General features: G+C 51.7%; 5 protein-coding genes across 5 annotated transcripts; 2 read left to right on the top strand and 3 right to left on the bottom strand.

The window, feature by feature from the left end:
• Positions 1-1,051: 1,051 nt before the first annotated feature.
• VC83_05203 (uncharacterized protein) lies at positions 1,052-2,344 on the top strand (the record flags this gene model as incomplete). The annotated part of the gene is made up of 6 exons (XM_024468827.1): positions 1,052-1,091; positions 1,179-1,727; positions 1,783-1,793; positions 2,089-2,160; positions 2,219-2,248; positions 2,342-2,344. 6 exons carry the CDS (start codon positions 1,052-1,054, stop codon positions 2,342-2,344), a joined length of 705 nt encoding a protein of 234 aa, XP_024323202.1.
• A 222-nt stretch (positions 2,345-2,566) lies between these two features.
• Positions 2,567-3,205, bottom strand: RPB6 (DNA-directed RNA polymerases I II and III subunit RPABC2; the record flags this gene model as incomplete). Its single annotated transcript, XM_024468826.1, has 3 exons — positions 2,567-2,603; positions 2,658-3,077; positions 3,171-3,205. The coding sequence occupies 3 exons, from the start codon at positions 3,203-3,205 to the stop codon at positions 2,567-2,569; spliced, it is 492 nt and encodes a 163-aa protein (XP_024323201.1).
• On the top strand, positions 2,955-5,694 carry PZF1 (Strongly-conserved Zn-finger binding protein (TFIIIA)). Its single transcript, XM_024468825.1, has 2 exons — positions 2,955-3,611; positions 3,669-5,694. Exons 1-2 carry the CDS (start codon positions 3,512-3,514, stop codon positions 5,222-5,224), a joined length of 1,656 nt encoding a protein of 551 aa, XP_024323200.1. The 5' UTR covers positions 2,955-3,511; the 3' UTR covers positions 5,225-5,694.
• Positions 5,625-7,076, bottom strand: VC83_05200 (uncharacterized protein; the record flags this gene model as incomplete). The annotated part of the gene is made up of 4 exons (XM_024468824.1): positions 6,931-7,076; positions 6,296-6,819; positions 6,068-6,238; positions 5,625-6,017 (listed from the first exon to the last, which is right to left on the bottom strand). The coding sequence occupies exons 2-4, from the start codon at positions 6,701-6,703 to the stop codon at positions 5,625-5,627; spliced, it is 972 nt and encodes a 323-aa protein (XP_024323199.1). The 5' UTR covers positions 6,704-6,819; positions 6,931-7,076.
• On the bottom strand, positions 7,064-13,255 carry VC83_05199 (uncharacterized protein). The gene is made up of 5 exons (XM_024468823.1): positions 12,700-13,255; positions 12,253-12,642; positions 12,051-12,162; positions 9,048-11,996; positions 7,064-8,995 (listed from the first exon to the last, which is right to left on the bottom strand). Exons 2-5 carry the CDS (start codon positions 12,456-12,458, stop codon positions 7,604-7,606), a joined length of 4,659 nt encoding a protein of 1,552 aa, XP_024323337.1. The 5' UTR covers positions 12,459-12,642; positions 12,700-13,255; the 3' UTR covers positions 7,064-7,603.
• Positions 13,256-13,506: the final 251 nt, after the last annotated feature.

Raw genomic sequence — 13,506 nt, 5'->3', positions numbered from 1 at the left:
CCCTCTGAAACTGCAACTACTACAAGTCGGATTTTCAAGGTTCCTACATCAACTATACGCTCACGCATCCACCGCCAACTAGGCTAGCAGCTACCCTAAGGGGGTAAGAATAATGTGCTCTCTACTGCCTAGACAGAAGCTATTAGGAAATGGATTCTAGAGCAATATCACCTAGGGCTTGGAGCTACGAGAGCTATGATATTTACTGCTGTCTGTAAGCTCCGGAGCTGTAACGATGTACGGTTACGCTCGCGCTACATCCCACTGAGCCAAAAAGACTACAATATTCTGGCTCGCCCCGGAATACGTGTAACACGCTATATATACTGTAACGGTCGGTCATCACCACCCCGTTACAGGAGCCCGGAGCCACCACCCTCACAGAGCTGGCTTACAAAATATATATGGAATGAGCTTTAAGACTTCCACTTTATTACTACAAAGCCAATTACGCAGCTACGTACAAAAGCTCAAGATGGGTCTAGTATTACAAATTGGTTTCGAGACTACCTTGAGTTTATACTACGGTGTAATAATATAAAGCCGGAGTCAATCTGGAATATGGATGAAACCTAGAGGTGAGAGGGTTATTGTGCCACGAGTAGCAAATGAGCTCTATACTCCAAGCCCTGAAAACCGTACGTCTATTACTATCCTCGAGGCTGTGTCTGCAGTAGGAAAAGTCATTCCAGGCAAAATACATATGGATTCTTGGTACTACATCAATCAACCTTGAAGGCACAGAGCTAGTACTACTCTCCGACTCTGGATTTTCAAACAGCCAGCTTGCTCTTCGTGGCTAGAGCATTTTGCTAAGCATACACCCTTAGAGAATACAAGGGTTCTATTACTATGACATCAGCCATACAAGCCATGACTTCGTCATTACAGCAGAAGAACACAACATCATTATATACACCTTCCCCTCACACCTCGCACACGTTTACAGCCATTACATATCGGGGTATTCCAGCCTTATAAGCACTGGCATAGGGTAGCTGTGCTCGCAGCTATACGGGATATAGACGTTACCTACGACCTACAATCCTTCATGAGAGATCTCACACACATTCGGAAGCAGACTTTTAAGGGTCTACTATAATACCAGCTTTCTAGAAAGCTGGTATTTGGCCTATAAGCTGTAATACAGCCCTTACAAAACTACACACCTACTCCAGCCTACGCCTACAGTACGCCTACGCCTACTACCCTACCAATCTGGGTTTCTACCCCAAAACCCTCAAATTTTCGGGGGGTAGAAGAGGGGCTACAGCACTGGAAAAATCGGGTTCCGGAGGGCTTTAGTAGCCCCTCAAAAGAGAGCTATGGGAACTGGCTTACCGGAATAGAAGAGGCCATAGCCTCAGGCCAGCTTATAGAGCTTGACCTACAGACTGCCCGGCGGCAGGTTGAGGAGTCGAAGAAGCGGGCAAGCCGAAGCCGGGCCCGCCTTCAGTTTGGAGGTGAGCACCAAGCTGCTCACGCTCACAAGCTTCGGGCCCAGAAAGCCGAGCGTCAAGCCCAAAAGCTCGCAGCTAAAGAAGCCCGGGTAGCCCGCCAGGCCTTAAACCAGGCCCGGAATCGGCTTCTTAGGGCAGGAATTAAGGCCCGGAAGGAAGAGCGTGCCCGGAAGAAGATGATTACCCGGTTCCACAAAAAGGGATCCCAATTCCTCCGGAGCTCGAGGAGCCAATTCCTGACCCAGAAGCCCCCCAAATTGAGAGCGAGTATGAGAGCCTTGAGCGAAGCGAAAAGTTGGTCACGACGATTAACTTTCAAAAGCTAGCAGATCGGTACCATGATGAAATCATTTATTTCTCGCTCGTGAAATCTCGACCTCCTGTTTTTTGAGGAACCCAGGGATGTATAAGACTGTCAGCGCTTTCGCGCCAATCTCCAACCCGAAGAACTGTCCTTGGGGAAAGAAGGCTTTTGGGGGGTACTTGAGGAGTGAGGAGGAGTATGATTAGTGGGATGCAACGGAGCTGATTAAGAAATGGGGGGGGGCTTTGAGGCTCTGATTGATGTGGTGAGTGCTCATTCTTGGTGGCTCCTAAGAAGGTAACATATGGTGTTGATACTTGACAGGGCGATGCCAATAACTTTTACAACCATGGCCAGTTGCTGCCTGAGAACTTCATCGAGACTGCAAAGTCCAAGGTAAGAGCCAGTGTGGCAGCTCAATAAGCATAAGACCACAAGCTGACAGGAATAACAGGGCTATGATCACAACTACTTCTTCATGCACGTTCTTCGAAGACCACATCAACTACCATAAAAAGCCTATTGTAAAAGGTGTTCATTTGTATTCAGATTACTCATTCCCCGTCTCTCAAAGTAGTGAATAGGGCCAATGTGAATGACTAGAGCTTAGCACTAGGACCAGTATGAACCATGCAAATACAAAATATGTGTACGATCAAGCCTCCTGTGTTTTCATTGTGATGTACAGACCAGACTTCAGTCGTGTCCAGAACGCCATTTTTTTCTCCATCCAGAACCCATTATCATATGCATCGCTAAAAAATCAGAAAGTATTGAAGAAAGGACCCATCCGAGCCAAATCTTAAGTGAGAAGTTCTTCACAGGTCCAGTCCTCATACCTAAAAGAGATAGGTTAGCACTTATACAGAACAAATCGAGGCGTAAAATCTTACCACCCATCCGGCATGTACCTCCTGACAATCAGAGGGATCTTCTTTTCCCTCAGTTCCTTGATGGCGATCTGAAGTGGGTCCGTCTCGCCCTCCAAATCGACCAAAACCGGTGCGTTCATGCTGATTTGCAGCGCCCTTGTGCCCAAGATTCTCGCCCTCTCATACTTCGTCATGTACGGAGTGGTTGTCCTCTGATCATTCGCGATCTTCTTATCCTTCGGGGCCTTGTCCTTTCCTTTAGCGGCACCTGCTGATGGGTCGCCGGAGATCACAACGCCGTGCTCACCAGTCGCAAGAAGCTGGTCGGGGTTCTGTGCAGCTTGGAGGTCATCAATCTGGGCAACTTCGTCTTCGCCGTTGTATGGCTCTGGCTCTTCTGGGTCATATTCGGGCTCCTCATCCTCGTATGCTGGGGAGTTTCTGTGCCATTGTGTTAGTAATGAAGGGTCAATCGCGATCGCGCTGCCGGTGGCTGGCAGAACGCGACCTCATTAGTCCCCCATGTGCACTTACCCTCCTCCGCCGTAATCATCTCCAGCGTCAGACATATTGCAACAGTTTGAGCGCTTTTGATTTGAGAGGATGTAATTGTAGAGTTCGGAGAGCAGTCGTGGAGAGTGGCAGTTGTTGATGGGGCTCTTCCGCACTCAAAGAATTTACGCTCCTCAGCAAGATACCTTAGCTTGGCGCCAAAATTTAAGGTTTGCGACAAGAACTTGGCTCACCGCCTTCCTTCATTGTCCCAAAATATTCTGTCACCTCCACAACCACTCGGTGCCAACCGCAAAATTATGTCAACTTTGTCGGACAGAGTTTTGGTCATGACAACAACACTTTTGCTGTAGACCAAATTTATGGAGGGCAGCATAATGGAAGTCAGCGGTGCTAAACGAAAGGCCACCCGCACTCTACGTGGCACGTCAAAAAGAGCAAAGATCGAGTCGTCTGCTATTGGTAAGTTGCGAAGTGGTTAACCCCATTGCTATTCTGCCAGATGCTAATATGTAATAGATCCTGCATTTTTCAGTTCTGATAGCGACGGCGATGACAATTATTCGGACCATGGCGAATCCGATGACTCTCATGATGAGGATCCCGAGCCTACAGAGACTCCACAGACTCCGTTCTCCCCACGGCGACGAAAATTCCCATCAGAACTAAAGACCATAAAATGCACCTATGAAGGTTGCACAAAGACGTTCAACAGGCCCGTTCGCCTGGCATCTCATCTCCGATCACATACGAATGAACGTCCATTTGCATGCACATATCCAGACTGCGATAAAGCGTATATCGAAGAAAAACACTTGAAGCAGCATATCAAGGGATCTCACACGCACGAAAGGAACCACCACTGTGACTGGGAAGGCTGCACAAAAAGTTTTTTAACGGCTACACGACTTCGAAGACACCAGGCGGCTCACGGAGGACACGAACGCTTTCGCTGCACGGAATATCCGCCGTGCACCAAGACTTTCCGGAAGCATCAAACCTTACAACGTCATATTCGATCAGACCACCTAAAACTGACCCCATTCCCATGCACATTTATCGATCCAACCACGAATCTCCAATGCACGGCAGGATACGATTCAGCCGGAGCTCTAAGAAAACACGAAGACCGCCTCCACGGTGCTCTCCGATTCTGGTGCGACGTCTGCACCTCAGAAGGTGCATCGCAGCCAGCCGGCTTCCCCACAAACACCCAACTAGCCAACCACATCCGCAACGAGCACGCAAACTGTATTTTCTGCGACCTGCGATGCTCCTCTGAGCGCGAACTACAACGCCACATCGAGACCTTCCACGCCGCAATCTCCTCCTCTCCCGCACGGAAACAGATCCCATGCACCTACCCCGGCTGCGACAAATCGTTCACCAAGAAATACAACCTCGACGTCCACGTGCGCACCTCGCACGAAGGGCAGCGTTTCATCTGCGGGCAAACGGATTTCAGCAAGTCCGCTAAGCTTCGAGCGTGGGATGGCTCGGACGCCTGTGGGAAGGATTTCGTCTCCAAGGTCAACCTCGAAGACCACATTCGCACCCAGCATCTCGGTCTGCCAAGCACAGTCAACGCGCGCCGCGTCAAGAAAAATAGCATTGGTGCCAAGCCACGGAAAGCGAAAGCCGTCATGGACGACGCAGTCAATGCCCTAACCGGAACGAACTACGCGCAAGACCCCGTCCGCAACATCCCCTGCGACGTTGGGGGGTGCGACTGGATGTTCTCCCGGGATTACGATCTCATCCAGCACAAACGGGTGAAACACGGCGTAGTTCCCGTTTTCGAGACGAAGCCCGAGATGCTGCAGCCGCATTACGGGGGTATGATGGAGGCGCCGGTGCCGGTGTATAATGGGCCTCCGCATATTAGCGATGATAGGGGGCATTGTGAGCGCCTTAGCTGCCCGCATTGGGATCATGTGGTCTTATATGATGATCATTATGGCCTTGATGGATTTATGGGGGAGGAGGGAGAAGCTGATATGGGGCTTCAGGGGAGGTTGGAGTATCCAGAGCCGCCGGACTATATGAGTGGCAAGGCGTATGATCTAGAGATTTAGATGGGGGCGCGTAAAAGTTTATGTGGGGGGATTCGCAAGTGCTGCGTCTCTCATCATTTCTGAACTTTGATTTCAATCACTTCGAGCAACGTACTATTACAACCCGTGCTGCTCAGCCGAGCAAGTCCGCCCCTATATCAGTGGCCAAGGCATACTTTGTACACTACCTGATCCCATATATGCAACCCCCCTAAACTTCAAAGAAGACACCAAAACACCATCCCCTTCCCACCTCCTCCCGAACCCGCACAGCAAGCCAGCCGTGACGTATATGCAGCCCTAACCCAAACGACCCCGAGCAACTATCATCAGTGCTGTACAACCCCTCCTCTCGCCACCCAGCCCAGGTAGCTACAACTAGCAGCCACCACCGCCCTCAGAGCACAAGGCACAAGTGCATCTACTCCCTCACCCCCATCAAACTCAACAAGCCATCCGCCGCTCGCCCCTTAACTCCACTACTAGTTAACTCCTCATACCCCCCCGGCATAGCCCCCACCCCCACCTGCATGTGCCTCGGCAGCGGCGTCAGCATCTCCACCTTCTCCAGCGACAGCCCCTCCACATCCAGATCCATCAACTGCCTATGCTTCGGCTTCGGCGTCGCAGACCCTGGCTCCTCCTCTGACTCATCGCCGTGGGGAGGAGAGGAAATCGCGGTGGTGGGGCGCGCTGGGGATGTCCGTTTGGGGAGGGGGGAGAGCAGTTCGAGGCGCGAGAGGGGGATGTCGTGTTGGTTGGTTTTCAGCTTGTACATTGCGAATTTTAGGCGTAGGCGGAGGGCTGAGGCGTTCTTTGGGGGGTTAGTAGATTTTCATATCGTGGGGGTAAGAGGGAACGGACCTGGCGGAGCTCGGAGTCGGTGGTGTTAGCTTGGGCGGTCGGGGTGGGTGATTCTCTTGCGGAGTTGGGGACTGTGTCGGGGGAGGTGAGGGTTGTTGAGTGTGATGTCCCCAGTGGAACCTCTGGAGAAGCTGATGGTGTCCTGGCGCAAACGGATGTTGCTTGAGTTGACTGTATTATCATGAGCAGGTGGTCCTCGCACCGTAGGCATATGATAGGAAAGCATACCTCCAGCCCCTCGTCCCCCTCCATCCCCACCGCGTCCACCCCCCCCAACTCACTTGCCAGACCCAACCCACCCATCTCCCTCCCCTCAATCCTTGCAACCTTAACACGCTCCTCCTCGCGTCCCCCAACATCCGTAGGCGCCTCCTTCCTCTTCTCACTTCTGGGCGAAACCTGAGCCTCAACAACGCGTACCGGCGTCTCCCTCAGCACCGGCACTTCAGTTTCCAGTAACCGCTCTTTCATGCTCCGCGCCACCGGGGCCTGCTCCGCGCCATCATCGGTAAACACAAAATTGTGTTTCTTGACTGGTGACTTCTTGGGGCTGCCAAGCGGGGAATTGAGGTGCTTGTTGACGTCCAAAGCGCCGAGGGCGATGCGGGAAAGGGTTGGTTGGCTGGGAGTCTCCATTTTGTTTGTTTTGGGAGAGAGAGAGGACCGGGGCGAGTTGGGGGGGTTTATTAGGTGGTGGTGGTGGGAAGGCGGATGTTGTGAGCTCTGGGACTGCGTCGCGTTGTGTCTCGTTCCTAATATCCCCCACGCGTTAGCCATGTGTTTTAGAGAAAAGCACAACACCAAATCCTCTCGTGTGTGCCAAATGCCGTAACAATTGGATTGAAAGAATAAGATATACTTACAGGAACTTCCTCTTACACAAACAAGTAAAAGGGAATCTTCAAACGCGGATAATATTGTGAGAAGAACTTTAGTTGTAATGCAGTGATAAATAAGTTACGTATTTCCAGTCGCGTAAGCATGCTAGAAGATGGGGGGAGAACCACACGCTCATTCGGCTGTTACCGAGTAACCCTGCTAGGCCGCTGGGGACGACCCTGATCGACCCAGCCACAGCGATCTGTGGCTGATTCAAAGTCACATGATGTCATATTTAAAGCATGTAGCACAGTCGCAAACCCCTATCTCGCAGGGGAATTTCGAACCTGTCACTTTTTAGAATCATCGTTGCTCAACTCAAAGCCTAAAACCATATATAGATCATTAAGAATATTCATGAGAAATATCGTCACGGCCCGAGAGCTAAAACTAAAATATACACCCCTAGAGTAACCGTACTTTCCTTCCTACAGTCGCGCTCAGCTTCCCTTCCATACAGTAGATCAATCACCCACCGAACGCCGCGCTGTCGCCTCAAAAATTTTAATCCCCCATCCAACTGATACCGCAATTCCCGCGCCCCGTGTAAAATTCTAATCGACCCAAGATATTCCCTCATAAACAAAGTACTCATCAAAATAACTCCCAAAATGAACCCCCCATCCTCTAAATTTCTTTCAATAAAGATGCATCCTCTTACAGATCCTGTTCGTTCATCCCGAACAACGATGTATCAAACGGAAACGGCTTGTCCGGCGCTGAGAAGTCGATGAACTGGTCCCAGGACTGGGAATCATTGTTCGCCAACAGGTCGGAGTCGACCATCACCGAGTCGTCCACGCCGCCGACGGTGATCTCTTCGAATCCGAGAAGGTCGTCCGCGACGCTCGCCCCAAAGGGCATCCAGTTGACGTCAAACTCACTCGACTGAATATCGATATTCAGATCCATGCCCTCCGTGATATCGCTATTAGGCTCAGACAGCCCATCCTTGCTCGACTCTGGCGTGTCGTTCGGCGTAATGGAGCGATAGACGTCCATGTTCGAGATGGCGCCCCCAGCTCCCGTCTCGAATTTCTGGAAATTGTGCAGCAGGTCTTGTGGATTGACAGACGAGTTCGCCCATAGATTCTCTGGCGTCGGCTCAGCCTTGGCTGCAGGCTGACCCTTGGCAGCAGCCTGTTTCGCTGTTGGTGTACCTTGTTTCCCATCGGATGGCTTTGTCGTCTTACTGGACGTGGCGGGGCTAGGCTTTCCGGTCGTGCTAGCCTGCGCTTTCATAGGCACTACAGAAGCGGCTGCACCCTTGCTGTCGACATCAGCGGCCCCATCTGCTGTCTCGCTCTTCTTCGTCGTTCCATCCTCCTCCAGGCCAACCATCCGCGACAATTGATTTAGCATAAACGTTACAGGTTCCTTCAAAGGCTTAAGATGTTCTTCTTCCTTGTGTTTCTCCAGCTCCTCTTCAGTCGCAAATTGATCGTTGAAGAAATGGTCACAGTCGGTCTCCGGGCATGCCCACATCTTTGGCCCTTGCTTAACTTCGCCCATCTGTTCTTGTTGATCTTGACGCATATCCGGCGCACCAGTAGCTTGCGGGGTAAGGATCTTCTGGGTGGCAGCTTGTGGAGAGCTGTTGCTGTTCTTCCTCTTCTTCTTGGGCGGGATATGGAGTTGGGTAGAGTCGATCTGCGGCGGTCCATACATGACAGGCACACCATGCGGCGAGTTGAGGGCAAATGGCGGTTGCGAAGTAGTCGGTGCCGCCGGTGTCTGGGATTTACTGACGGAGCGGTTGCGAGCCTTGTTTTGCTGCTGCTGCTTCGCCAAGGCCTGCTGTTGTTGCTGAAGATTGGCCGCATTGAGTGGCACTGATGGCTGTGGTATAGAGCCAGTGGCTGGAGGCTGGCCAGTAGCTGGACCTGCAGCACCTTGCGATCTTGACAGGCCAGGGTACTTGACAAGCACATCCGCAATCATGTTTTGGGCAATGTTCAAAGCTTCGTCGACATCTTTCATCACCATAGAAAAGGTCTGTTTTGGGGTCTGCATTGACGGATCCTCGAACTGTTGGGCGACTTTGATTTGCTAGGATGGGTTAGTCATGGTTTATTAGGGGGAAATATAGGCTAAAACTTACAGTGCGGAAGAAGGTTCTCAATCGGTTCTCATCATGCGTAATAGCGAACCAGCGTGGCGCCACTTTGGAGACATTTGAGAGCTTCGGTGCTGTGTTAACCAACTTATTCGCCACAGCTTGCCTCGTGATTTGATCCATCGGCAAATCCTCAGGGGCCTTGAATTTCGAGATTTCTTCTTGTCTAATGGACTGGAATAGCGTCATGTCTTCTGGCGTAGGAAGAGGGCCAACTTGGGGTTTGTTCTGTTGGAATCGCTGCATGCTCTGGATATACTGCTTTCTCTGGTCGGGAGTAAGAGAGGCCACCTGCTCTGCCGTGAGATTGAACCGGGGCGGTTGTGACTGTCCGGGTTTCTGTTGCTGTTTCGCCTGCTGCTGCTGAGTCTGCCTGGCAGCTTGCTGAGCATTTGGATTCGGAACCTCAACAACATCATCACTACTAGCTCGCTTCAAGTTCTTGCCTTGTTGAGGCTGAGGTGGAGATGACGCTGGCTGCTTAGCCTTTGCGGCACGCGCTTGCGCAGCTGTAGGCTGCTTCACATCAACTGACGGCTGAGCTTGTGGTGGGCGTGTCGGCTGCACAGCTGGTTGTCCACCCTGAGGCCTTGCCATCTTCTGTCCTTGCGCTGCCTGCCCTTGCTGAGCCTGGGGCTGTTGTGCTCCACCAGGATGCTGCGCAGCAGCCATAGGGCCAGTCTGTCCAGTCGCTTGGGGCATTAATCCCTGGTGCATCTGTTGTTGCTGTTGTTGTATCTGCGCCAGCTGCCGTTGTCGGTTCAGCAATTGATTTTTGACTAACGTTTCCCTGATTTGATCGTCACTCATGCCTGCCAATCTTCCGCTTGGATGCGCTCTAGCTTTTTGGATGTCCTCTATGGACACGGTCGCTGCGCTGGCCATGTTCTGTGCTATTTGGTGATTCTGTTGCGGCTGTGGCTGGCCCATCTGGGCAACAGGAGCTCCCATCGCAGGGTTTACGCCCATTTGTGGCTGGCCGCCTGCTTGGTTCATGTTCCTGCCGGCCTGTTGCTGAAAACGCTGCTGCTGTGGTGTCATTCTGGCGCGGACGAGGCCTTGGTAGTGCATCCTTTGAAGCTGCCTCACTTGCTCCAATAACTGGGGCATGTTTCCAAAGTTTTGAGCAACCCAGGTTTTCAACTGGCCCCATCTCTTGATCTCCGGTGGTACCTGTCGTGGAATATTTTGAACCGCTTGTGGTGGGAACTCCATGTGGTCAATTTGGTTAATGGCAGCCACATCTCCCATTGGGGTCTGTGGCACATTGCGGCCCTGCGCTTGTTGCTGAGACATTCTGTTCGCCATCTGCTGCTGCATGAGCATCTGCTGCTGCGGGTTCATTCCGGCCATCATTTGCTGGTTAAGACGTTGAATTGGTTGGCCATTTGGCAAAAACTGAGCCCCCATCTGGTTCGCTACATTTTGTTGTTTCATCCCAGCCTGCGGCATTCCCTGGTTGGGTCGGACCATTTGGCCATTCCCTGGCATTGGCCCCATTGGCCTACCATGTTGCCCAGGCGGCACGACCCGCTCATTCCACTTTCCAATAACCTCATTTAGCTTATCTGCAGGTAATTCTGAAAGCTTTTCGCGTTGCTCTTGCGTCATGTTTGCTGGGAACATAATGCCGGCGTTCTGTCCATTACCTCCGGCCCGCTGGTTCATTGCCGCGGCGAATCGAGGGTCGATAGGCTGTCCAAAGTGTGCTTGGCTAGATTGGATCAACTGATTCTCTGCTCCAGGATTCTGCTGGGGCGCTCTGACGAGAGGGGCATTTAACGTGTTCATCGCTGGGCTCTGCGCTGGAGGCATAGGTCCCATGCCACCAGGTTGACCGTGAAGCCCCATTTGCTGAGCTTTGGCACGAGCCTGAGCCTGAACTTGTGCCTGTACATTAGCGGCTTGGTTTATGCGCTCCTGTTGAGCTTGTTGGGCGTTGAACTGCTGCTGCGCCCTCACATTGGGGTTCTGCGCAACACGCTGGTTTGGTGTTACACCCTGACCCGGCAGTCCGGCGATCGGTTGGGGTGTGGTATTCCCCTGTTGGGCATTTTGCGGAATTCCGATTTGCCCCGCCTCTTGAACAAGATTTGCGTTCTGGTGTTGAGGGTCGACTCCCCCTAAAAAGCCAAAATCGGCATTACCAATTACCTGCTGCTGTGATTCCTGAGTTTGGCCTCCAACGGCATTAGGATTTCCCGATCGTTGCTGTTGCATTGGAACCGCAGATTGGGGCCTGTTGGCTGCCATGCCTTGGCCCGACTGCTGGTTGGCAAGTTGTTGTTGCCGTAGCTTTTCCTGTCGTAGGCGACTCACTACCTGGTTGCGATAGTACAAAAGCAAAGGATCTATTCCTTGAGACTGATAGCGGAGTAATGTCGCCGGATCCATTCTTCCCTGCATGCTCATGCGTATATTATTTTTGTCCTCCTCCGAGGCAGCGGCCATATGCCTATTTGTCATCTCGAGTACCACTGCTTGCTCCGCCGGTGTCAATGCTTGCGCGCCTTGCGGGCGATTATTCATACCAGGCTGAGGTTGCTGCTGCGACTGTTGAGATTGTTGCTGTTGCATGGGTACATGGAATTGTGGTTGAGCCTGAGACATGTTTTGAGGCTGCATATTGTTAGCCATCCCCATAGTTCCCTGTTGCGGTTGGGGTTGTTGTTGTGGGAGTGGCGATGCCTGCATCTGATGTTGTAGATGCTGATAGGTTTGCTGGGCCTCCGGTTGACCCATATTAGGCCTGGCCATCTGCCCCGGCATGCCTCCTTGGTTCATCATCCCCATCTGCTGTGCTTGAGCCTGAGCTTGCGCTTGGGCCTGGGCTTGTGCTTGCGCTTGGAGTACTGCTTGTGCGTTCATTGATATTTGATTTCGTGCCGTCGTTAATTGCCCGAGTTTGTCGCGAAGCTGAGCCAAATATGCATCCTAAATTTCCAGTCAGCAAGTTACTCGGCGCAAATAATCATTGTGGTAGCTCACTCTGTCCGCAGCACTTTCGAAGGCTCCCTTCTCAAAATTCAACGCCAACCCGCACATCTTTTGTATGTCGTGTGTCACATTATTGGGATTGGTTAAGCGTAACTGGGTGACACTATTATTTGTTAGTCGTGATGTTCAAGCGTCGGTACGCTCCATCGAATAATGAGAATCGGGGATGAATGCGAGTTCCCGAGACGCTTACATATGCCACACTTGACCCAAGCGCTCTGTGATCGGAATGTTGGCGCGCCATCCTGATAAGGTGGCCGTCTGTGTCTGTTGCTGGATGTTCTGAAGGAGCACATTTTGTATCGCCCTCTGCTGCGCCTGAAACTGTACTTGTGATTGTTGCATCATCACTGGATTACCTCCAGCATTCCCCATCTGCTGGAAGTTGCCTGCCATCATTTCGACCGATCATATGGCAACCGCCGTGTGTCAAGGCCGTCGGCCAAGGCCCCGCGTCGTTCGACTTATTGTTTTTCACAGCCGTGGTCGTGAAGAGCGATTGCAAATATCGTGATTCGAGGTCAGGCCAAAAAGCTTGTCAAGGCGAAGATCCGAGATGTTGTAGGTGTAGAAGTCGGGGTTCCTGAAATCGTCCCCTGTCAGCGAAAGGCTCTCCACGGAACAACAATAGGCGGCAAACCGTATAGTGCCATGCAAGCTGCCTATATGACCTCCAGCTTATCTCCACATAAGATGACCCAGAGTTTGCTTTCGCGCGAGAGGCAACCGTCGCTAGGTAGGCGAAAGGTAGGAGCGTTTGGGTATGTGTATGTCTGCGTTGTGTGCAGTCGTGGGTTTCAGGGTCGTAATGGTGAGGTGGACGATGTCGCCAGAGTAACTGCGAGTTCTGGGATGTATTGATCGCACCAGTTGTGACGGGTGACGAGTGTGTACGGGGACGCTTCGAATCGAAGGATGCGTTTCGTGGTAGGGCGTATGTGACGGTAACAAGACCGTGACAGCGGCAGAGCGAGCGAGGTCGTCGGCACCGGTACAGATGGATGTGTAGGGGAAGGAGCGATGATTGAAGATGATCTTGGATATGGGTAGTAAGGCGGTGCGGCAGAGGTGACAAGGTGGAGTGGGTGTGGGTAGGGACCTCAACAGGCTTAGTTCGATTTAGTCTCATTCAGGTAGGTTAATGTGGTGTAGTGGGTGTTGAAAGTTGGAAGTACAAGGGCGAAAGGGTGCAAATGCTCAGGATTGGGTGATACGCAGATTGGCTAGAGTACACATACAAAGTGCACTACTGAAAGTACCTACACTACGACAGTACATACACTTCCACATACAGAAGAGTAGAGGAGATACTTACTTGGTACTATATTGCACTACTACTCTGCTACTCCGTTACTACTCTACTACTCTACTACTCTACTACTCTACTACTCTACTACTCTACTACTCTACTACCACTACTCTACTACTACTCTACTACTACTCTACT

Source organism: Pseudogymnoascus destructans (assembly GCF_001641265.1).
Source record: "Pseudogymnoascus destructans isolate 20631-21 unplaced genomic scaffold scaffold_13, whole genome shotgun sequence".
Lineage (NCBI taxonomy): Eukaryota > Fungi > Ascomycota > Leotiomycetes > Thelebolales > Thelebolaceae > Pseudogymnoascus > Pseudogymnoascus destructans.
The sequence above is the reverse complement of the archived record's forward strand: the minus strand, read 5'-3'. Positions and strand labels throughout refer to the sequence as shown.

What these genes read in the sequence shown, in the direction of transcription:
- PZF1 (XM_024468825.1), top strand. Translation starts at nt 3,512, where the DNA reads ATGGAGGGCAGCATAATGGAAGTCAGCGGTGCTAAACGAAAGGCCACC. An exon ending in GATCGAGTCGTCTGCTATTG is followed by an intron (nt 3,612 to 3,668) that starts GTAAGTTGCGAA and finishes AATATGTAATAG; the next exon opens with ATCCTGCATTTTTCAGTTCT.
- VC83_05199 (XM_024468823.1), bottom strand. Translation starts at nt 12,458, where the DNA reads ATGATGGCAGGCAACTTCCAGCAGATGGGGAATGCTGGAGGTAATCCA. An exon ending in TTGGGTCAAGTGTGGCATAT is followed by an intron (nt 12,163 to 12,252) that starts GTAAGCGTCTCG and finishes AACAAATAATAG; the next exon opens with TGTCACCCAGTTACGCTTAA. An exon ending in TGAGAACCTTCTTCCGCACT is followed by an intron (nt 8,996 to 9,047) that starts GTAAGTTTTAGC and finishes AACCCATCCTAG; the next exon opens with CAAATCAAAGTCGCCCAACA.